The 24,093-nt window shown below is 33.7% G+C and overlaps 1 protein-coding gene across 1 annotated transcript in view; it reads left to right on the top strand.

The window, feature by feature from the left end:
• LOC134842191 (uncharacterized) overlaps positions 1-13,740 on the top strand; it is a 52,555-nt gene extending 38,815 nt beyond the window's left edge. Inside the window, exons 2-5 of the mRNA XM_063858412.1 lie at positions 240-560; positions 10,663-10,855; positions 11,494-11,721; positions 13,520-13,740. Coding sequence (XP_063714482.1) covers positions 240-560; positions 10,663-10,855; positions 11,494-11,721; positions 13,520-13,691 — 914 coding nt within the window. The 3' untranslated portion in view covers positions 13,692-13,740. The remainder of the gene's footprint in view (positions 1-239; positions 561-10,662; positions 10,856-11,493; positions 11,722-13,519) is intronic.
• Positions 13,741-24,093: the final 10,353 nt, after the last annotated feature.

Genomic DNA, 24,093 nt, shown 5'->3' with positions numbered 1-24,093 from the left:
AATGAATAAATAAATGAACACCTGTTATTGAATCTTGTAATCAGTAAATTTTGAAGTGCGAATACGAGTTGTAAAGCATTTAAAATTTAAAAAAAATACGAGGAATTAATTTTCGTCTTCATGATTTGATTTAAGGAATTCCTTTTTTTTCTAAGCGCAAGTCGTACAACCTGTCATCGGTGCATAGTTATCTAAGTCCAACCGACTTAAAATTTGCATAAATAAATGTTGTTGTGTAGGAAGCGAGCTGTTTGCAGCTTATGCCGGAACCGAATGTTCCTACGCTTTCGAATCAAGCCATGAACCTCACGTTGCCATGATGCTGGACGAATACTATGTGGGCAAACTACAGACATTCGTGAACAAAGCTCTTGTCTCTAATTTGGTCATACCTGCATGGGGAACTATGACTATAATTGAGAAGAGACAGCTGACTCATGACACGTTCGAGTTCAAGTTGAAAGCTAAAAATGCTCTCAACAAAATCCCTCTTGGCGCCCATTTCTTCCTAACTTTGTACGACAAAGATGGTGCGAAAGTGTGTCGACCTTACAATCTAGGTGAGTACTGAAGGTTGCTTCTGAGAATCCAGTGAGAATATCAAAACGGTGAGTTACTTCGAGCCAGAAGTGATGAATTAGTAACCCTACGGTAAGGTAATCAAAAAAATTAATCAGGAACTTCGAAATCAGAGAATGCTGATTGTGATGTCAGCTTACTTTTTTGGCATAGGAAAGTTCGGCCGTTGGTTTTTTCCAAGCTCGACCCCTTTTTGGCGTTCAAAAACTCAATTATTAGTTGAATATATAGGGGTCGTAGCTAGAATAAAAATTGCAAATAAAACTTCAAAAACTACAATTTTGTGGGCTGTTTCGCTCTTGTATTACACTAAAACTTTGAATAAAAATGTAGAATCGAATTTGAAAAAGAAATATCCCAACAAGGGATAATCTTGGGACTTCGTTTTCCGGCCCACTTTTGTTTTCATTTCTGAAACCAAAAAACATAATAATGGAAAAGCGAACAAATTTGCGAGAAACTATTTTTGTGGCTCTGAAGGTTATGATATTTTTTTAATTTTTGGCTTTCTTTATTTGCAGTCGCTTGTCTTCTTTTCTGATTTCCCAGCTGCAAGTATCGGCTGCTGTGTTCATCAAAAAGAATGGAAGGCTGAGTTGTCTATCAGTATTTTCGTGTTTTTTCCTAATTGAAGTTTTCCAATTTCGAAGGTTTTGTTGATTGTTTTGGCTTTTTAGTTACTCAACCTATTCGAATTTTTAATTTAGCTTGTTAATTAAAAAACTCCGGTTTTGTAAAATTTCAGTTTTTTATTCGCTTGGAAGTCTTATTCGATGAGTTTCAAAGTGGTTTAACGCTCAAACTTTTATATGACTTTTTTTTTGGCTCAACGGCTGAATAAAACCCCGAATTTTTGTCTAATCAGAATTAAAAAGTTTTGGCGCAATTAACTCAAAAAATCACTTGAAGCTTTTGATAGCTTGATTGACAATAGATTCAAATATCTAAGCTTCTCAGGCTCACTTGTTGAAGAGGTTATGATTACGACTGGGAATGTTCAATTTCAAAAAATTATCGGCCTATCCTTTGTCAGCTTATGTTTTGTCGGCATGTTTGCCAGATCACCGACTTTTCTTGCGCAGTTAGCAATTTTCATTGTAATTGAAAGCAATTTTGATTCATTTCTGTAATTTTTTGGCTCAAAGTTTTATTCGGCCTAAATAGTTTTTATCGGCTTAGTGATCTAATTTTGCGTCTTTTGAAAGTAAGAAAAGTTTTTTTTAATCTTTTTGTGTTGTTCCAGAGGGAAGAGGGCGTGAAAGTTTCGAATTTCAGAATTTTTTTGCTCTCACCTCAACGAGCGCTCACCTAATTGTTGTCAGCTTAGTTGCTGCTCGCCATTTTTTCAAGTTTCTTGCGGTTAAGTGGCCTTTATTTTAATTTCTGTCAGCTAGCTGGCAATGTTATCTTTGGTAACGCAAGTTAGAATTCCTCGAATTTTTTAGTATGTATATATATATTTTTTTAAAATTTGAGCTTGTAGAATTTCCAAACTTTTTAACAGTTTTCCTCCATACCGTACATTTTCCACCCACCATAGTATCTTAGCATATTGAAACCACTGCTATAGGGTACCAGTTCGATAACCTAATATCGTTTAAATCCAAAATACAAGAAACTTAATTGTTTGTCATTTGAAGCCTGATAACTGTTCGCTTCTTTTGTCCGCGTCGCAAATTGTTGCCCGAAATTATCTTGTCGAGTGTTCCGAATGCTACTCTTATGCGAACCAAAACTGATTTACTGCTTAATGTATTATGGCATCTCAATTAATTTTGGCCTAAACTGGCATGATTTATTGTTACAAAAAATGTTAAAAGGTTTTCTACATTGCCTCAAAGCTGGTAAGCTTTCAATATTGAAGTCAACCACATCTTCAAATCTTTTAATTAATCGCTTCATTGAGTAACTTCGGGTTTTCGGCCCAAAAGTAAATGGAAGTAAAAATTCAGCAGCAAAAAAGCGACGTTTACCACAAGAATTTTTGAATGTTAAAACAACGGATGCCCGGAACAAATCTAGTTCCAAAAATAAAAACTGCCAAAAACCCAATCATCCGTAAGAAACGAAAATACTATCAAAATAAATTAAAACTTGAGTCTAATTCTAAAACGAAAATTTTTTTTTCACACTTTTAATGAAATAAGAGGTAAAGAGAAAAAATTCCAAGTCAATTAATATATCTAAGGAAGACGATGCGCCTTTCAACGAATATTTCGCAAATATTAGCGCCAGACTTTCACTAAGCAAACCTGCATAGAAAATAATGTTATCCGTCAGCAGCAATCGGTTTTTGAAAAAAAAAATTGGTTTAATTGAAGCCATCGAAGGTCTAAAAAAATAAATCTAGTACAGATTGCTATAATATCAACACTGTTCTCGTCAAGCATTTAAAACTATACTAGCAGGCCCTTTGACTGAAAGTTTTAATGACTCAGGAATCTACCCAAATTGTTTAAAAATTGCAAAAATTGTACCAATTTTCAAGGAAGGAAAAATCGATGACCCCTCAAACTGTAGACCAATTTCGCTTCTTCTAGTTCTGGGAAAATTTTTTGAGCGTTTAATTTTCAGACGAGCCCAATCATATTAGACAAGTTTAGTATCATCCGAAACACTGTTTGTCTTCAGATCAAAAAGGAGCACTGTTGACACCATCCTTATATTGTTGGAAGAAGTTTCAACATTGCTATCGAACAAAAAACTAACTGTTCAGAATACATTTTTAGACCTAACAAAGGCTTTTGACACAGTTGATCACTCTAATCTGCTAATAAAATTAGAACATATGGGATTCAGAGGTCCTGTCTTAAAGCTCTTAGAATCCTACCTTGACAATCGCTATCAGTACATCGAAACAAACTTTTTTTAAGACAGAAATGTTCTGATTAAGATGACACCGTTCTGAAATCCACAAACAACAAAGATTATATTGTTCTCGCACATCAATCGGCTTTGCCTGAAGTAAATGATTGGTTAGAAAAGAACAAATTAGCACTAAATGTCAACAAAACCAAGACCATGAGCCTCTGTTGGACCAAAAAAAAACTGCAAAAAGACCTGTCAAATGTTTTTTAATTGATACCCAAATAAAAGATTTTAAATATTTTAGATTTCACCTTGACTGTGAATTGAATTTTCGTCAACATATTGATAAGGTAAAAATTAATGTTTTGCATTTCCGTGGAGTGTTTTTTCAATTGAGAAAGTTTCTATTTGGACAGCAATTAATATTTCCGTATAAAAGTGATGTCCAACCAATCATCCAATATGGAGTTTTATTTTATGCAAATACCGACAAAACCAAACTGTTAGAACTGGAAATGAAAATCAAAAGGCTTATCAGAATAATTTTTTATAAACATTAGGATGAATTCAATCACTGAAATATTCCATGAAAAAAAATATATACCGTAAGAGAATTTTCTGCGTACGAAGTTCTGAAATTAGCCGAGAAAATTATTCGAAAAGAATGCCAAGTTGATCCATTGAGATATTCCATTACTGCATTACTGAACATGAGTTAAACGTGATATTTTCAAAGAGAAAAAGAAATCAAAAGTTAGCTATAAATACAAATATACTCAACAGATCGTCGATTACACCTAAAATAAGAAAAATGTTCAATTTTGTTGTAAAGTTATTTCCCGCCTGGGTCAATTTCTTGAATAGAGATTCTCGATTTCAATTGAATAGTTTTAATCATAAATTTTTGGATAATTACATTCTAGGAAATACGGTTTTATTGGGCATGCTTTGAGACATTTTTTTTGCTCAACATGTAGAATTTGTTTCTGTTTGTTTCTAGGTTATGGGTAGAAAAGACTACCCGAGATAATAAATAATAAATTTAATTTTTTATAAAGAGAATGGTTTAAAGGTGCGAATAAAGAGGTTTTACGTTCAATAAATGTTTACTGAATTGGATCGGAGAAATTAACTAATTTTTTTGTTCTCCGCTTAATGAGACACCTGAAAACGGGCGGTGCTGGCTTGATGGGGTTTTGCAAACGATTCCAATATGTATTTATAATTTTTTTATAAATAACTCTGTAACTAGATATCGTTTGGAAACAAGTTATTATTTTATTATTAATATTTTTTAGTTTTTTTAGTGAAATGATGCCCACCTGAATAATTGATTATTTTTTGACGAGGCATCTATGAAGGGATCGAAGTTAATAAGGTTTGCTTAAATGGAAGTTATACATACAAGCTGGTCCAACTCCAGATGAATCAACATGAATAGAATGAAGTTGATAGAATTCACCGATCGCTTTGCTCAGTGGTTTCTGAATTTACGGCCCGAAAACATTGCCTAGAGGGTTTGTCAGGCCGTAAATTTAATCAATTGTGCTACCATCAGTACAGTTTCCTGAGATTTAATGTCTATTAGACATTATTTTAATTGCGAGTCAAGGTATTTTCTTTAGCTTTTATTAAGTTTAGCTGCAAGGATGCGCCTTTTCAAAAAAGCTGCCAAATATTTTAATTTCGACAAATCACAGGAAACATAAAAAGACGCGAACTGATTTTGCGCTAGCTTGATTTGTGTTTCGTCATAGGCTAGAATTTTTTCTTCTTTTTGTGAAATTATGAACCCTTGAAGTTAGAAAAAATTGGCTATTGTTTGCAACTTTTTCAACACATTAAGAAGCAATTAAATTTAATAACATTTATGTTTGGATTGACTGGTTTAATTACAAAGATGGTTTGAATAAAAAACTGTCTTCTAATCGAAATTTTGATTGTCCACGATGTTTCGGGGTCACCACAAAAGATAATTTTTTCTTATTTTCCGCTAACACGGTCTGGAAATATAGCAAGCAGAGTTACCTCCGTGTTTTTTGCGACATCGAGCAGTAGCATATCCCAGCTGAAATTTCATGATTGAGCTCGCGTTCAATTGAGTTCTTCGTTCTTTGTTACTTCGACACTTATGCTTGGATATTTCCAGCAGACTTTCATTTCTGTAATTTTGCTTTTCCGCTTCAATTAAGCAAATTCATGGATATATTTTTTATCTGTGAAATGAAAAAAGATCATTATCATATTTTTGCTCTGAATGCGTAGATTGCGTTTAAAATAGCATTATTTATAATGCCTGTCAAAAGTAACTATTTTGGATATTCGTATATACAAACTGCTGTACATAACACATGATTTTATGTAGTTTTTTGGTGCTTAGTCAGGTAATCCACCTGGTCTTATTATCGATTTTTGTTCCGACCATTTGAGAAATGGTGAGGAACTTTATACTCGAGTGTGTTTTAATTTGGTTCTTTTTTTGTTTTCCACGCAAAATCAGCTACCACAAATAATCATCGGAGAGATTTGATTGATATATCATATTGAGACCTTTACAGTCGTGATTCAAAACTACTTTTAAAAATTTTGAAAAAGTTTCAGTGTTAAAAAAACTAGTCTTTTTTAGAATTTTAGCGGTTTTTGGAATCAAAAAGTTCAAAAAAACTACAAAAAAATTTAAATTTTTTTGAAAATTTTTTTGATTACTTGTTTTTTTTTAGTTATGTTTCTACGAAAATTGTTTTCAAATTGGCCTATTTTTCTATGGTTGTTGAAGTTTCTTAAGTTTCAGTTTTTCTTTCAGATCTTTTTATCAGACACGCTGAAAAAAACTACACTAATTCGAAAAAAATTTTTTGTTGTATTTTAATACGATGTTCGAAACTTTCTCTGCTGCTTGTACAGTAACAGGCTATTGTTGTTTGGTTTGAGATTTGGTTTTAGGTTTGGTAAAACAGAACTGTATTCAAAGAATGAAGCCGTCAAAAGACCTAGGACCAGACGGTCTATGCACGGTTCATCTGAAACATATCGGTCCGGTAGCTATTAATGTTTTAACACGCATTTTTCACCTCTCTCTTTCTCTCAACATCATATCTCAAATATGGCAAAATTCAAAAGTGGTTCCCCTTCTTAAACCAAATAAAGACCTCAAATCGTCAGATATAACCGACCGGTATCTATTTCAAGCCCAGCTGTGAAAGTTAAAGAATCGTTATTTCATCCTACCCTAGCCAAACATCTACCGAAATTCGACCAGAGATTTTCGATAGATGGCTTTCTACAGATGGATCCAACCACTACGGATATATCAGTCCTCGATTTTTTTTTGTGAATGACGGTTTTAAACAATAAAGGCCACCAACTAGAACAGTTTTGGCCACGCTCGACTCAACTAAAGCTTTTGACATGGTCTGTCATCGAACTCTCCTGGATCTCCTTCATGATACCAGCGTACCAAGAAACTCAGCCAAATGATTATTTAACTATTTTAGTGTCCACCAAGCGAAGACACTTTTTAGGGATGCATTCTCAACATCTAGGATTGTTCTCACAGGTTTCCCTCAAGGCTCAGTCCTATCACCTACTTTTACGTTCATGATGCGCCATTATCACCCACGAAGTCAAATTACAATGGTACGCAAACGACTATTGGGGACAAAATGGGTCAATCTAAAAAGACGCTAATGGTAACCTACAAGGCTTTGGTAGACCAATTTTAGATTACGCATGCCCAGCATGGACCCATGCCGCCAGTTGTACGTCTTTGAACAAACTGGAAGTAGTTGAAAACACCGCTCCCCGCACTATAAAGAGTTGTACGGGTTGTACAAAATGAGTTCCCCAAAATATTGGCATTCAGAATGTAAATTTTTAAATATTGCTCACCATCATCAATTATTATCTGCGCAGTTTACACTGAAAACATATATTCCTTATCACCATCAACCCAAACTCCCCGGAGTATCCATCCGACACTATAGTCCCATAATTGAAATCATCCTCCAAGACTCAGTTAATGCATGTTTTACCGTTTTAAACGTTTTTAATGAACTTGGATTTTTCCCCTCCTAAAATTAAAAATCGGTTTTAAAATAAATACCGACTCTAAGTGTGGAGCAGGCTATTGCAGATGCACCTCCCCCGAAAGTACCGTCACTCAAACATCTCGAAGAATCTCGTCCCTTGCTTAATCGAGGTCCGGTGATAGTCCCTTCCTAAACACTTACTTTATCGGATAAGACCCAAATCTCCCTCCAAACTGCCCCCACTGTACTTCCCACACACCACTTTACACATTTTAACTGTTCCAAGAACACAGCTTCTAGGACTCGGTATGAGCATGCCGGACGCGTCCCTTGGGGGCTTACAACAACATATCTAGTTTTCAGTAGTAATTTTATACTGTTTAATGTTTGATCAAAAAGCGATTACCAGGATTTTGTAAAGCTCTTGTTTTCATTTATTTTGCTTTAAGTTTTGATGTATCTGGCTGAAGTTGCGCTTCAACATACAGATATAGCAGTTAGTTGGGATTTCGGGCGTACTATTGTATGGAATAATTTCAGCGTTGAGTAAAACAATAAAAAGTTAACTTGCATGGATTGAAACTGTTATGAAGTTAAATCGAACTTCTTCTTTGACAAATAAGAAAATGCGCCATCATCTCATGAATCGACAGAGTTGTGGCCTTAAAGTGGTTATCGGCGGCGTGAGAAACCAAGCTAAATCGAAGGTTTTAATTCAAGAATGGTCAGAGTTTGTAAAAAAAAGTTTTCTGTGAATAAACAGACTCTAGTTCTTAAAATGTAGGTTCCCTATAATACACATTAAATTATTATTATTAATCGAAACTTCATTTAATAAATTTTTGGTATCCCATTTTTTTTGTCAGAAATTAGTTTTGTCAGAAGTTTGTCAAGGTAGAACTATTTGGTTTTTGCAAAAAATGACGTATCAATGCTTAATTACTTCTTTTGAATTTTCAGAATGTTTTTTGTTCTGATTCATTGTTGCGACCACGAAATGGAGAGAAATTTTGTTTTATAGTGCTTTTTTCCACTAAAAACAAGGTCTCAAAATATAATTTGTGGTGTACCGTAATAAAACCCTTTCAATTATAATTGATTGATTAAAAAAGTTTGTGTCGATAAAACTGGTTTGATTCTTTTGCTTGAAAAAATTCTCTACACTGACGCATGTACTTTCACGGTCTATGTTTTTACTTTAACTCATTCATGAATAACACGAGTGATCTGGCGAATAATCTAACTCGATTAGACAAGTTCTCATTTGGTGGCGCTTGCTATAATAACAATCTATAGCATTGGATATTTCATAGCATGTTGTCTTTCTGATTGGTGGCTACTGTTTGACGTTAGTCAAGGGTAACTGGCGCAGAGGAAAAAACGTGAGATTCTAGGGCTACTTGGGAGAGGTTCAACGCCCCGACTTAGTACAGTTTTATTTATATTAAGTGTGATTTTTGCTGATTAGCATTGTTAATTTATTAGCATATAAAGCATCATTGGTGGCTAGTGTTTATAAGTTCATTGGCCCGTGGCGCAGATGCGAGCACGTGAAACTCCGAATCTCCAGGTCGTTGGTTCGAATCCGACTCTTAGCAAAAGTTTTACTGATTAGAGGTTTAATTCTAACTTTTCTTATTACCCTTGCGATAAGCCCTTACTACAGTTTTTTCCCCTAAACAACTTTGTCCTCAGGATGACTGAAATTTGTGGTCATCTCCAAATGCATCTCTATTTGTACCCAACTTGCACGTCTAACAGCTGTAATTCAAAAGCTGGCTTCATTGATTGAATCGATTCTGTTAGCTTTGAATGGTTTACAGCTAAAGTATTTTTAAAGGTAAGTTTTTTGCCGGCTTTATTGATTTCGACCCAATTTTTGTCGACTGACTTGCCGGTAATTAATTTTGTAGTTTTTTTGATAAATTTTTCAAGTATTTTTTTCTTCATTTTCATGAGGTTAAATATAGTTCATGGTTTTCTGGTTTTCATAGGCGCCAAAATTTTTTGTTAAAATTAAAACTTTTTTGAATTTTTCTGCTGGAATTCTTTTTTGCAAAAAATTTCCATTTTTTTTTCGGATACAGGGTTTCTGATTTTTTTTGCTCTAAAAGTGCGTGAAACTAGTTTAAGTTTTAATTACTTAAGTGTGTTTTAGGTTCGAGCAACTTTATTTGAAATCGATTGAAATTGATGTTTTAACGTATTGTCTTAATATGTCAAAAAAAAGATAAATTTCCAGATTTTTTTTTGCAAGATTGACTTGATTGTTTTGTCTGCAAAGTAATGTGTCTTTCTGATTGAAGTCCTTTCTTCGCGTTTTTTAAATGTTTTTTCTGTGATCTAGATTTTTTACCGTTGCAAATAGTATTCATAATTGATAATTCTTGATGTAATTGGGTTATTTTCATAGGTTTTCAGAGTTTTTTTTCAGATTTTTAGCAAGTTTTTTCTGTGTCAATTGTTTTTAATCGTTGCATTCGTGTTTTCGAAATTTTGTTTTTCGTTTTTTTTTTGGTCTTATAATACAGCAATTAGCGGATACGGCTTTTCACCCCCGATTGTTCTTGTTAGATATGCAGATTATTTGGTTGCAAGATTTAATGAGCTGATTTCGAGTACATTGGGGATTTTTTTGGTATCTCAGTTTTTTGATTGAAATGTTTTCTTATCGTTTTCATCTATTGTTTATTAGAAAGAAATGGATAGAGTTAAGCCCAAATCCTTTTTTTTTTTTCGTTTTGAAGGTAACTAATTTCTTTAACATTTGCAAAAAAAAATTCGTGATTTTTTAGCCTACGTGATTTTTCAACAAAGTTCAATTACGTTGGAGCAGCATTATCTTTTGATTTTTGGAGATTTATTGTGTATGGCAAGTGGTACGAAGCTCAGCTTCGCCTCTGTGTTTCACCTTTCAGAGCTGATTCTTATCGTTTTCTCGCTTGCGTTTGCGAAGCGCTGCTTCACCTCTGTATATACATTTTATTAAGTAGCTCATGAAGCTTCAGATTTCAAGCAAGCACGGCAGCATGGTATTCTTGTCCAGTTTTACCGGATGTTCTCTCGTATCGTATTTGTTCTCACCACGCAGTCAAAGCTAACAGAATCTGGCTCTGATAGTTTATAAAAAACAAAGTTATCTCGATCAGTTTTTAAAGAGTTATGAAGAGTTTGCAGCCTCAGCCTTAAAAATCCACATCAGCCGATAAAAGAAATGGAAAAAAATAATGGTAAAAGTTTGTTCCAGTGAAAGTTGGAGATGACAAGCGCGACTTGTTCTTTGCAATCAAGATCTACCAGAAATCTTCCATCAATCCACAGGGGGGCAAATTCACCCAAATGCTGGACAAGCTCAAAAAGGGGGATATGGTGAAGAGCTACGGGCCGGTGTCTCATCTTGATCACCTCGGAAAGGGATTTGTCGAGATGAAGGGAACTAGGTTTGTACTTCGTCTTTAGACAAGCAAAGCTTGTGTGATAGTATGATATTACAAACAGCACTTTGGCTTCCAAGGTATCATGGATCTGTAGCGTAGAGGTAGGGAAGGAGACCCGCAACCAAAGAAGAGGGTTCAAACCTGAGTAGGGTCGGATGTTTTTAATGAACTTTTTCTTATACTAGTTAAAATGCGTCCGCTCTATAAATTAAGGCATGTTAGTTGTTAAATTTCTTTTTTTTTCAGATTGACTGGTACTGCTAATGCGTCATTATTGGCTTGCGTCACTTACCAATTACGTAGACTCACAATTGGCGTGCGTCACTTAAGAAATTTTGTAGACTCAAAGTTTTAATCATTCAGTTTTTCCCAGTAGCTATTTCGGTCATATTTTTTGCTTGTGTATGCGAAGTGCAACTTCAACTCTGTTTTTAAATAACACAATCAGGGTCAAACGTCTCATAACACTTCCGAGGAGTTAATATCAGCAAATATCCGAAAAACTTTATAAAGAACGTAAAGTAAAAAAAAGTTTTACAAAGAAACGATCTCTGTGAAAATTTTGTTTCAAAAATTACAATTTTTGATTCAAGTTTTTTCTTCTTTCGACAAAAGCTGTAATTTTTGATAATTATTGATAGGTACAATCTGAGGAGACTGGTGATGCTGGTGGGTGGCACTGGAGTGACTCCTATGATGGGACTACTGGACAAGTTCCTCCCCTTGGGCAACGAGGCCTGTCTCATCTGCTGCAACAGAACAGAAGATGACATCATCTACCGAACCCGTCTGGTTGAACATGTTAAACAGCACCCCCAGTTCGTCCTCAGCCATGTGATTGAATGGGTGCCAGTCACAGCTATGCATAGGTATGCTTCGTTCGATCTGCTCGAAATTGAAAATAGTCGTTTTTACGGTTCAGTAAAACTTCAAATTATTCTATCAGGTGAACCGTGTTATTACCATTTTACCACTCTACCTCGATTTGCTATCTTATAAGATAATCTTTTTTTGTTCCGACCCTTTGAAAAATGGGAGGAACTCTGTATTCGGGTGTGTTTACGTTTTTTTTTCTTTTTTTTTTCAACGCAAATTCAGCTACCACCAATACTCATCGGAGAGAGTTGAGTGATATTTTATATTAAAGCCCTTACAGTCGTGATTTGAGTGACATTAAAAATCTTTCCAGTGTCGAAAAAAAAACCGGTTTCGGAGCAGGCTTACAATAGCTTGTTTTAATGGCTTAAAAGCTTACAATAGCTTAACTTAATACGTAAAAATCTTAATTTTCCGTTAGTTGTTTTTGAGTGTTTTAGCGCCTTTTTGGAATAAAAAACTTCAAGTAGCACAGAATGTTTCGACCATAGTCTCTAAGAAACTACAAAAAAAAATAATTTTTTCTAATTAGTGTTTTTCTGCATGGTTTGATAAAAAATTCTGACGTAAAACTATAATTTAGGCATATTCGACAGCCATAGTAAAATAGGAAATTTAGACAAAAATTGTTGTAGAAACATACTAAAAAAGCTAAATAAAATCAAAAAAGATTAAAAAAACGTTCAATTTTTTTATTCAAATTTTTTTGCAGAAAATTTATTGAATATTTTTGAAGTTGATTCCCAATAGGGCGCTAAGAAACTATATAAACTAATTTTCTTTGCGTATAATTGAGTTCTCAGGGCTTAAACTCAGGATTTTTAAACATGAGTGCTCGCTTTATTCGCTCAAAAATGAAATAAAAATCAAAAATTTCAATCAGTTTTTCTCGGTTTTGAGAAAACATTTTGAAACCGTCGTTCGAATCTCGACTGAAAGGGCTTCAATTTGGTACATGACTCGACCCATTCTGATGATTATTGGTGAGTCCTGATTTTGCGTGAAAAACAAAAAAGAAACAAGCATAGCCGTTTGCTCTGCAAGTAGCAGAGAATGTTCCGGCCACATCTTCGGGAAAAAAAGCTTTTCTCTGTTTTCTTCAAGTTAATGTCTTTTGGTACGTAGTGTGACGATAAAATTATACGAAAGCGTAGAAATTTAGTGAATTGGGCATAAAGGAATCCAATAGGCTTCTAAAATTGAATAAATAAGAAACATGAAAAAAGTTTTCGAAATTTGTTTAAAATTTTTTCCCCCAATTTTTGCACTAAAATTATAATTATTTTTGGAAGAATTTTTTTGAAGCTTTTGTAGAGCTAAGTCAACCTTCAAAAACTAGTTTTTCTCTTAGTAAAATTAAGTGTTTTAGTCTAAATTTTAAAATTTTACTCGTTCGAAAATTTACTCGTTCAAAAATAGATAAAAAATCAAAAATTTCAAACCGGTCTTTCTCGACATTCGGAATTTTTTTTAAAATGAAGTTTGAATCACGATTATAAGGGCTTTAATATGATATATCACTCGACCATGCTCGATGATTATTTGTGATATCTGAATTTGCGTAGAAAACAAAAAGAAAAGAAAAAAAACTAAAACACCGGAATAGAAAGTGCCTCCCCATTTTCAACGGTCGGCACAAAAAAACTCAAAAACACTAGAAGACAAAGTTCCTCCTTACTCAAATGGGGTCGGAACAAAAATGGAAGGAAGGCAAGATAGAATGGTTCTTATAAATGTATTCATAATTCGGCATGGGGAAAACTCATCGAGTAGGGTTTAATCTGTTATCAGGTGGAACTACTACACTGGATTGTTAAAAGAAGTGCACATTACGAAGACCATCAAAGCTGCGAGGAAAGATGACATGGTGTTTCTGTGTGGGCGGTGGAGTTGGGTCCTCCAGCTGAGAGAAATGCTCATGGACAAATTCGGATACCACAGGAGCCAATTTATTAATTTCTAACAGATGAAAAGTTAAAAACTTTATAGTTAATTCAATCAGATATTCGAAACAGCCTTTTCGTATAAGAATATTGTGCGGAAAGTCATCGGAAGCGTCTAACAATTTTTTCTGATATTCCATTTCTTATAAGATAGGTGAGTGCTCATTAACTGTAATGTTAGATTAATCACGATCTCATTTAGAAATTCTAGGTCCAGTTTTGACGATAAAAAGAGTTGTGGTTAAAAAGGTATGGTGTTTTCTAAGCTATGGTGTTTTAACTTTTCATCATAAAACAGTGCTGATTTGAATAATCTGGAAAAATATAGAAATTCAAGACGTGTTTTTCCTAATGTGTGTTAACATAAGACGAAATACGATGGGGACGAAAGTTGCTTTGAGTTTTGCGAGATTTAAAATAATAAAATATAATTTGAATGTTTTAAACCTAAAGTTTCACGCTAAAAATAATTCTTTTCACGCACTCAAGAGACTCAAAGTTTCACTTAAAAAACTGGCTCAAAAAATCATTTATAAAAGGAAAAAAAATTCTAGCCAGCCAAGTTAATCAAAATGGAATAAAATCAGTTTTTACTGAGTCTAACAAAGCTTAAACCGATTATTTTGTCTGAAAACTTATTTGTCTGAAAACTTAACGTATAAATGAATATTTAGCTGTTTGATGAAGTATGTGGATTTTTCAAATTTGTTGAGCTGAGTATTTTGCTCAATTGACTATATGTTTTATGTAGTTGAAGTTAAAAATACAAGATAGCATATTTGTTTTTGGTGGCGTTTTTGAGGTACAACAATTTTTGAAATCCTGTAATAGAAAGCTAGCATTTCCTTGCCCAGGAAAAGTTTTGATTTTGTAGTCAAATATCTCAAGATTTTGAAAATGAAAAAATTGAAATGCCATATCCGATGCAGTAGAAATCATCAATTCAATTCAATTTGAGAAAATCTTGGGTTCGAATCTGACCTATTATTAGGTTCGAATCTGAAGACTTATTTTTTCAAATAGGAAATATTCCGTTTCAAAAAATGTCAGCTTTTTATTTGTCTGCTTATGTTTTTTCGGGCTTAGTCGCCACTGCTTTTTCTTGCGCGGCAAGCGATTTCTTTGTAAGCGAAGTGTTTTTGGTTGATTCTTGTAATTTGTAAATTTCTAACGTTTTTTGTACTTTTTGCTTAAAAGCTTTATTTGGCCTTAATTGTTTCGACTTATGATTCTTCCGTCAAATCGTAAAATTGTATTAATTTTGGCTCAGTTGCTTAATTGTGGTCGTTTGAAAAAGGAAAGTTTAAAATTGTTTTGTATTCTCGGAGTGTGTGTGTGTGAGGGGGGGGGTGGAGGGGGGACAGGGATTGTATAATTTTAGAGTTTAAGAAGTTTTTCATGAGAACATTACGGGAATTTACCCATGTTCTGTCGGCTTAGTTGCCGTTCAATAAATTATGAAATTTTATAATGCTGGCTATTGATTCTCCGGGAGTCTTCTCAAACTGAACAGCATTCCATTTAGAAAAGTTTTTAGTTGTGGTTTTGAAGTTTTTCGATTTTTTCTACTTTTTGGCTTTCCTTTCATTGTCCGTCTGAAGCTCCGATTAGCCTCTGTATTCAATTTTCAAATTAGACCAAACAAAAGCTTAAATAACCATTGAATCGAGCAGCCAATTTGTGCAATTCATGACAAATCATCGGCCGCAACAGAAAAAACACCAGAGATAATTTTCACATTGGTCTATATAAAAACAGCAGTAATACCAACAAAAACAAACTTCACGAAATTTTTTTGGGCAAATATGTTCAACCGGATCAGCTTTTGTCAATTTTTGGCTGTCAAATTTTTTGAAAAAGGAAAGAAATTTATTCTTTCTCCGGGCAATAAATTAATCTATGCTGTATTTAAATGCGTGTGACACGACACGTATCTTGCTATGTTTAAGCGTTTTTTGCTACAGTTAAGGGCTTAACGTTTCTATGCGTGGTTGAGCTATATCGTATTCTGAAAAGCTCAAGATGTTTTCGAATTCCAGTTTGAATCTATTGTTTGTTCCACCGAGTTGAAAGGTAGCAACACAATAGTCGTATGCTGTCAGAATTTCACCAGAGGTTGCGAGTGTGGTCTCCAATTATGAATGCCCAAGTCATTTCAGTGTAGGATATACGACGATTTTTGTTATTTTAATTTTTTTTTTTAGAGAATTCAAATTACGAAACATGAAATTCCCAACCCTGTTTGGGCGCTGTCAGGGTATTGCGAATCTTACCTCCAAATATGAGTGCTCATATCCTTGTAGTTATCGAGATGACGTATATTAAGATTTATTTTAAATTTTTCAGAAAACTTAGTTTTTAAAAAAAATCAAAAGATTTGAAATTTCTAATATTGTAGTGGGGACTGTGAGGGTACTCTCAGGAATTTCAAGATCCAAATCTTGCCTCTAAATGTGGCTGCTAGAATGCTCTTAGTTTTCGAGATATGACGTTTTGTGTGTTTTTTCAAAAATTTCGCAGAAAACTTAAATTTAAATATTTTGTTTAATTTTTGAAATTTCCTGCACTCTATTTGGGGGATGTCAGAATACTATCTGGGGTTGCGAATCTCACTTCCAGTTATGATTATTCAAATCTTAGTACTTTACGAGATGTCACGTTTTATTTTGTGATTTTAAAAAAAATTCATAAAACATAAATTCATGTTTTTTTTTCAAAATTTTGGATTTCTTATACCTTTACATGGAAGCTTTCAGAGAACTCTCGGGTTTTGCAAATCTCAGCTCAAAATATTACTGCTCAAAATTTTTCAGTTTTCGAGATATGACGTTTTTTTTGTGATTTGTTCAAAATTTTTTATAGAAAACTTCAATTTTGAAAATCCCATTCCTTAAGTTGGGGTCTGTCAGACTACTCGAATGGCTTGCGAATCTCGACTCCAAATATGACTGCTCAAGTCTTTGTAATTTTCGAGACGTGAAGTTTAATTGTCTTTTCAATGTTTTTTCCAAAGCTTGAAATTCCTAACCCTGTAGTTGGGTACTAAGAGAGTACTCTCAGGAGTTGCAAATTTTGGGTCCAAATGGTTCTGCTCAAATGCTTTTAGCTTCCAAGATGTGACGTTTTTATGTCATTTCAACATTTTTCAAAGAACTTAGATAAAGAAAACTTCGCAATTCCTTTCCTAATTTGAATTTAAAAAAAGTCATCGAAAAAATTTTAGCAAAATTCGAAGTTACGAACCCTGTTATTGGGTGCTGTCAGAGTATACTCAGAGGTTGCAAATTTTGTTTTCCTTTATTTGTGGTTTTTTCTATGAGTTCTCAAAAACTCGAAGCACCGGAGGTGCGTTACACGCTAGTTAATTTTACTAAAAATAAATGAAATAAATGCAACTAGTAGAAGAGAGACCACGCGACCAGCTCATCATCTGGCGTCTACCCTTGTTAGCCTATGTAAGCCTATGTTTTAGTTTTCAAGTAATGAAGAAAAGGGCAAAAAACGAATGTTTTCCAATTTTTCATCGAAATGAGGTGGATTTTGCCAAACGTGTATCTGACTATATGAAGACTCGATCATGAGAGATAATCCGAGAGAAGAACACTCAGAAAAATATTCAGACTGACATCTCATAAACTAAATGTTTTGGAGCTCCTAATAATTTTACAACAGATTTTGAACCTTAATATTTTGGCGGCAAAATTTTGCGTACTTTTAAAAAATTTAGTTGAGAAGAATTTTTTTCTCTGGTATAAAATTAACATCCGCTAAATTAAAACAAAATTTATAAGTAATGCACCTGAGAGGACAGTTAACAAATCCATCACATGCTTTGCAACACTAATTTTGAATAAACAAAATTGTGGATGAATTTTTATTGTAAAATTAACAAATTCTGACGTTATCAAATTATCTAAAGTTTTCAAATGAATTTGGGAAAAACCCTAAGTAGGGCTTTCTTTTCTCGAGTTAATTGTTTCGACTTATGATTCTTTCCGTCAAAATTTATTAATTTTAGCTGAGTTACTTAATTGTGGAAAATTTAAAATTGTTTTGTATTTTCGGAGTGTGTGTGTGGGGGGGGGGGGGGGGGGGTTGGAGGGGAAGGGGGCAGGGATTGTATAATTTTAGAATTTCAGAAGTTTTTCATGAGAACATTACGGGAATTTACCCATGTTCTGTCGGCTTAGTTGCCGTTCAATAAATTATGAAATTTTATAATGCTGGCTATTGATTTACCGGGAGTCTTCTCCTCAAACTGAACAGCATTCCATTTAGAAATGTTTTTAGTTGTGGCTTTGAAGTTTTTCGATTTTTTCTACTTATTGGCTTTCCTTTCATTGTCTGTCTGGTAATTTGCAATGCTATGTTTGTGAAGTTTTGCAAGTGATGGGAAGCTCCGATTAGCCTCTGTATTCAATTTTCAAATTAGACCAAACAAAAGCTTGAATAACCATTGAATCGAGCAGCCAATTTGTGCAATTCATGACAAATCATCGGACGCAAGGAAGAAAACGCCCGAGATAATTTTCACATTGATTTATATAAAAACAGCAGTAATACCAACAAAAACAAATTTCACGAACAATTTTTTTGGCAATGGTTTTTAACCGGATCAGTTTTTGTCAATTTTTGGCTGCTAATTTTTTTTGAAAAAGGAAAGAAAAAAATTCTGTCTGCGGGCAAAAAAAAATCTATGCTATACTTCAATGCGTGTGCCCCGACACGTATCTTGCCATGTTAAAGCGTTTTTTGCTACAGATAAGGGCTTAACGTATCTATGCGTGGTTGAGCTATATCGTATATTGAGAAGCTCAAGATTTTTTCGATTTTTCAGTTTGAATTTAGTGTTTGTTCCACCGAGTTGAAAATTAGCAACACAATGGTGGTATGCTGTCAGAGTTTCCCCAAAATTGACGAATGTGTTCTCCAATTATGAATGCCCAAGTCATTTCAGTGTACGAGATATGACGATTTTTGTGATTTTTTCGTTTTTTTTTTGGAAAATTCAATTTTCAAAACTTGAAATTCCCAAACCTGTGTTTGGGTACTGTCAGAGTGTTCTCAAAGATTGCGAATCTTGCCTCTAAATATGAGTGCTCATATCCTTGTAGTTATCGAGATGACGTGTATTATGATTTCTTTTCAATTTTTCAGAAAACTTAGTTTTTAAAAAGCTTAAAAGATTTGAAATTCCTAATGTTGTAGTGGGGACTGTGAGGGTACTCTTAGGAGTCTTAAGATCCAAATCTTGCCTCTAAATGTGGCTGCTAGAATGCTCTTAGTTTTCGAGATATGACGTTTTGTGTGATTTTTCAAAAATTTTGCAGAAAACTTAAATTTAAATATTTTGTTCATTTTTTGAAATTTCCTGCACTCTATTTGGTGGATGTCAGAATACTATCTGGGCTTGCGAATCTCACTTCCAATTTTGATTGTTCAAATCTTAGTAGTTTACGAGATGTGGCGTTTTATTTTGTGATTTTAAAAAAGTTTTCATAAAACTTAAATTCATGATTTTTTTTTTAAATTTTGGATTTCCTATACCTTTAGTTGAAAGCTTTCAAAGAACTCCCGGGTTATGCAAATCGCGGCTCCAAATAAGACTGCTCAAAATATTTCAGTTTTCGAGATATGAATTTTTTTGTGATTTGATATTTTTTTAGAAAACTTAAATTTTGAAATTCCCAACCCTTAAGTTGGGGTCTGTCAGACTACTCGAAGGGCTTGCGAATCTCGCCTCCACATATGACTGCTCACGTTTTTGTAATTTTCGAGACAAGACGTTTTTTTGTCTTTTCAATTTTTTTCCAAAGCTTGAAATTCCTAACCCTGTAGTTGGGTACTGTGAGAGTACTCTCAGGAGTTGCAAATTTTGCGTCCAAATGGGTCTGCTCAAATGCTTTTAGCTTCCAAGACGTGACTTTTTTATGTCATTTCAACATTTTTCCAAAAATTTAGATATAGAAAACTTCACAATTTTCTTTTACTAATTTATATTTAATTAGTACTATTTATAATTATTTATATATAAATAGAAAAACTTTTAGCAAAATTCGAAGTTACGAACCGTGTAATTGGGTGCTGTCAGAAAGCACTCAAAGGTTGCAGATTTTTTTCCTTTATTTGTAGTTTTTTTAAGAGTTCTCAAATACTCGAAGCACCGGAGGTGCGTTACACGCTAGTTAATTTTAATAAAAATAAATGAAACTCATAGAAGAGAGACCATGGGACCAGCTCATCATCTGGAGTCTACCCCTGTTAGCTTATGTAAGCCTATGTTTTAGTATGCAAGTAATGAAGAAAAGGCCAAAAAAAGAATGTTTTCCAATTTTTCATCGAAATGAGGTGGATTTTGCCAAACGTGTATCTGACTATATGAAGACTCGATCATGAGAGATAATCCGAGAGAAGAACACTCAGAAAAATATTCAGACTGACGTCTCATAAACTAAATGTTTTGGAGCTCCTAATACTTTTACAACAGATTTTGAACCTTTATATTTTGGCGGCAAAATTTTGCGTACTTTTAAAAAATTTAATTGAGAAGAATTTTTTTCTCTGGTATAAAATTAACGTCCGCTAAATTAAAACAAAATTTATAAGTAATGCACCTGAGAGGACAGTTAACGAATCCATCACATGCTTTACAACACTAATTTTGAATAAACAAAATTGTGGATGAATTTTTATTGTAAAATTAACAAATTCCGACGTTATCAAATTATCTAAAGTTTTCAAATGAATTTGGGAAAAACCCTAAGTAGGGCTCTCTTTTCTCGAGTTGTTAATCAGTAACCTAATCTCACACAGATTCTAATTGGTCTGATGTTGTCAGATAGGTCTGTTTACGACTGTTAATTTGTCCAACTGCAACAGTGTCTGGTTGTTCAAATAGCTGTAATATTTGACCTCATTTATTCGACTTGCTTATACCTTTATGCGCAAGAGTAGTAGCAGTGTAAAGAAAAAAAAGTCAGTTAGCGAACAATGAGTTCTAAGCTGGTTAGACCTAAAATCTTCATGGACATAGTGATTGCTGCAGCTAAAAAGGCACCCGTAAAAGGTCACGTAGTGATGGATTTATACGCCGACAAGGTGCCCAAAACTCTTTTATTTGTTTGCTTATGTTTTTCGGGCTTAGTCGCCACTGCGACTTTACTGATTTTTCTTGTGCGGCAAGCGGTTTCTTTGCAAGCGAGAAAGTTTTTGAATGATTCTTGTAATTTGTAATTTTCTAACGCTTTTTGTACTTTTTGCTTAAAAGCTTTATTTGGCCTTAATTGTTTCGACTTATGATTCTTTCCGTCAAAATGTATTAATTTTGGCTTAGTTACCTAATTGTGGTCGTTTGAAAACGGAAAATTTAAAAGTGTTTTGTATTTTCGGAGTGTGTGTGTGGGGGTGGAGGGTAAGGGGGCAGGGATTGTATAATTTTAGAATTTCAGAAGTTTTCCATGAGAACATTACGGGAATTTACCCATGTTCTCTTGGCTTAGTTGCCGTTCAATAAATTATGAAATTTTATAATGCTGGCTATTGATTTTCCGGGAGTCTTCTCAAACTGAACAGCATTCCATTTAGAAATGTTTACACCGAAGACTTTAGTCAAGGTGTTATGGTATCGTGTAACGGGTTTTTTTTTAATGTTGTCTGTTGTCAAGTGTCGACAAATAACGTCCACAGTTATCAATTATCATGTGGGCTGGACTATATCGCGCTATGTGACGTGATTGCGTATGTTTGTTTCTTTATTTGTTCATCTTTATTTATTTAATTATCTGTTCTTCTATTTATTTAATTATGTTTAGTTTGCTTATATTTATTTATAATTTTTGTATGTACATATTTATTTTTGTTTATTTTTATCACGTGTTTTGTTTATTTATTTAATTATTCTTTCTTTCATTTAGTTTTGCTTTTATTATTTCTGCGTGTGTATTTATTTAATTTATTTATTTTCATTTATTTATATTATGGGTCTGTTTGTTTGGTTATTTGTTCATATATTTTTTTTCATGTCTATTTAATTATTTGTACATTTCACTTTTGCTTTTATTTATTTATTTATTTATTTATTTATGTATTTATTTATGTATTTATTTATTTATTTATGTATTGATTTATTTTTTTATTGCTTATTTATTGCTTGTTATGTTTACTCGGGTGTTCAGTATGGGCAAAAACCAGTCACTTCGTATTGCAAGGAAACAGTTTCCGATTGTATTTGCTGGCGCGATTACAATTCACAAGTCGCAAGGTAACTTGTATTCTTGTAACTCGAAATATTGTTATTTTATGATCTTCGTTGATATATCAAAAATTTAATCTATACATGTGTTAGTACGATTTTTAGTTCTAGAACTGTTATTTCAGGCTCTTTCTCGATATAGCAAAATTTTGGTGTATACATGTATTAGTACGATTTTTTGTTCTACAACTGTTATTCTTCAATTATTAGTTGTTCAAGTTGTTTGGTTTTTGCTTCAGTTTCTATGCCTTCGGTGTATTGCGCGTAGCGCCTATGTTTTTAGTTGTGGTTTTGAAGTTTTTCGATTTTTTCTACTATTTGGCTTTCCTTTCATTGTCCGTCTGGTAATTTGCAATGCTATGTTTGTGAAGTTTTGCAGGTGATGGAAGCTCCGATTATCCTCTGTATTCAATTTTCAAATTAGACCAAACAAAAGGTTGAATAACCATTGAATCGAGCAGCCAATTCGTGCAATTCATGACAAATCATCGGACGCAAGGGAAAAAATGCGAGAGATAATTTTCACATTGATTTATACAAAAACAGCAGTAATACCAACAAAAACAAACTTCACGAACAATTTTTTGGGCAATTGTTTTCAACCGGATCAGTTTTTGTCAATTTTTGGCTGCTAATTTTTTTGAAAAAGGAAAGAAAAAAATTCTGTCTCCGGGCAAAAAAAATATATGCTATACTTGAATGCGTGTGCCCCGACACGTATCTTGCCATGTTAAAGCGTTTTTTGCTACAGATAAGGGCTTAACGTATCTATGCGTGGTTGAGCTATATCGTATATTGAAAAGCTCAAGATTTTTTTCGATTTTTCAGTTTGAATTTAGTGTTTGTTCCACCGAGTTGAAAATTAGCAACACAATGGTGGTATGCTGTCAGAGTTTCTCCAAAATTGGCGAATGTGGTCTCCAATTATGAATGCCCAATTCATTTCAGTGTACGAGATACGACGATTTTTGTGATTTTTTAATTTTTTTTGGAAAACTCAATTTTCAAAATTTGAAATTCCCAAACCTGTGTTTGGGTACTGTCAGAGTGTTCTCAAAGATTGCGAATCTTGCCTCTAAATATGAGTGCTCATATCCTTGTAGTTATCGAGATGACGTGTATTATGATTTCTTTTCAATTTTTCAGAAAACTTAGTTTTTAAAAAGCTTAAAAGATTTGAAATTCCTAATGTTGTAGTGGGGACTGTGAGGGTACTCTTAGGAGTCTTAAGATCCAAATCTTGCCTCTAAATGTGGCTGCTAGAATGCTCTTAGTTTTCGAGATATGACGTTTTGTGTGATTTTTCAAAAATTTTGCAGAAAACTTAAATTTAAATATTTTGTTCATTTTTTGAAATTTCCTGCACTCTATTTGGTGGATGTCAGAATACTATCTGGGCTTGCGAATCTCACTTCCAATTTTGATTGTTCAAATCTTAGTAGTTTACGAGATGTGGCGTTTTATTTTGTGATTTTAAAAAAGTTTTCATAAAACTTAAATTCATGATTTTTTTTTAAAATTTTGGATTTCCTATACCTTTAGTTGAAAGCTTTCAAAGAACTCCCGGGTTATGCAAATCGCGGCTCCAAATAAGACTGCTCAAAATATTTCAGTTTTCGAGATATGAATTTTTTTGTGATTTGATATTTTTTTTAGAAAACTTAAATTTTGAAATTCCCAACCCTTAAGTTGGGGTCTGTCAGACTACTCGAAGGGCTTGCGAATCTCGCCTCCACATATGACTGCTCACGTTTTTGTAATTTTCGAGACAAGACGGTTTTTTGTCTTTTCAATTTTTTTCCAAAGCTTGAAATTCCTAACCCTGTAGTTGGGTACTGTGAGAGTACTCTCAGGAGTTGCAAATTTTGCGTCCAAATGGGTCTGCTCAAATGCTTTTAGCTTCCAAGACGTGACGTTTTTATGTCATTTCAACATTTTTCCAAGAATTTAGATTTAGAAAACTTCACAATTTTTTTTCCTAATTTGAATTTAAAAAAAACTCATAGAAAAAATTTTAGCAAAATTCGAAGTTACGAACCGTGTAATTGGGTGCTGTCAGAAAGCACTCAAAGGTTGCAGATTTTTTTCCTTTATTTGTGGTTTTTCTAAGAGTTCTCAAAAACTCGAAGCACCGGAGGTGCGTTACACGCTAGTTAATTTTAATGAAAATA

Source organism: Symsagittifera roscoffensis, chromosome 3 (genome assembly GCF_963678635.1).
Source record: "Symsagittifera roscoffensis chromosome 3, txSymRosc1.1, whole genome shotgun sequence".
NCBI lineage: Eukaryota > Metazoa > Xenacoelomorpha > Acoela > Convolutidae > Symsagittifera > Symsagittifera roscoffensis.
This window is presented reverse-complemented; position numbering and strand designations above follow the sequence as displayed.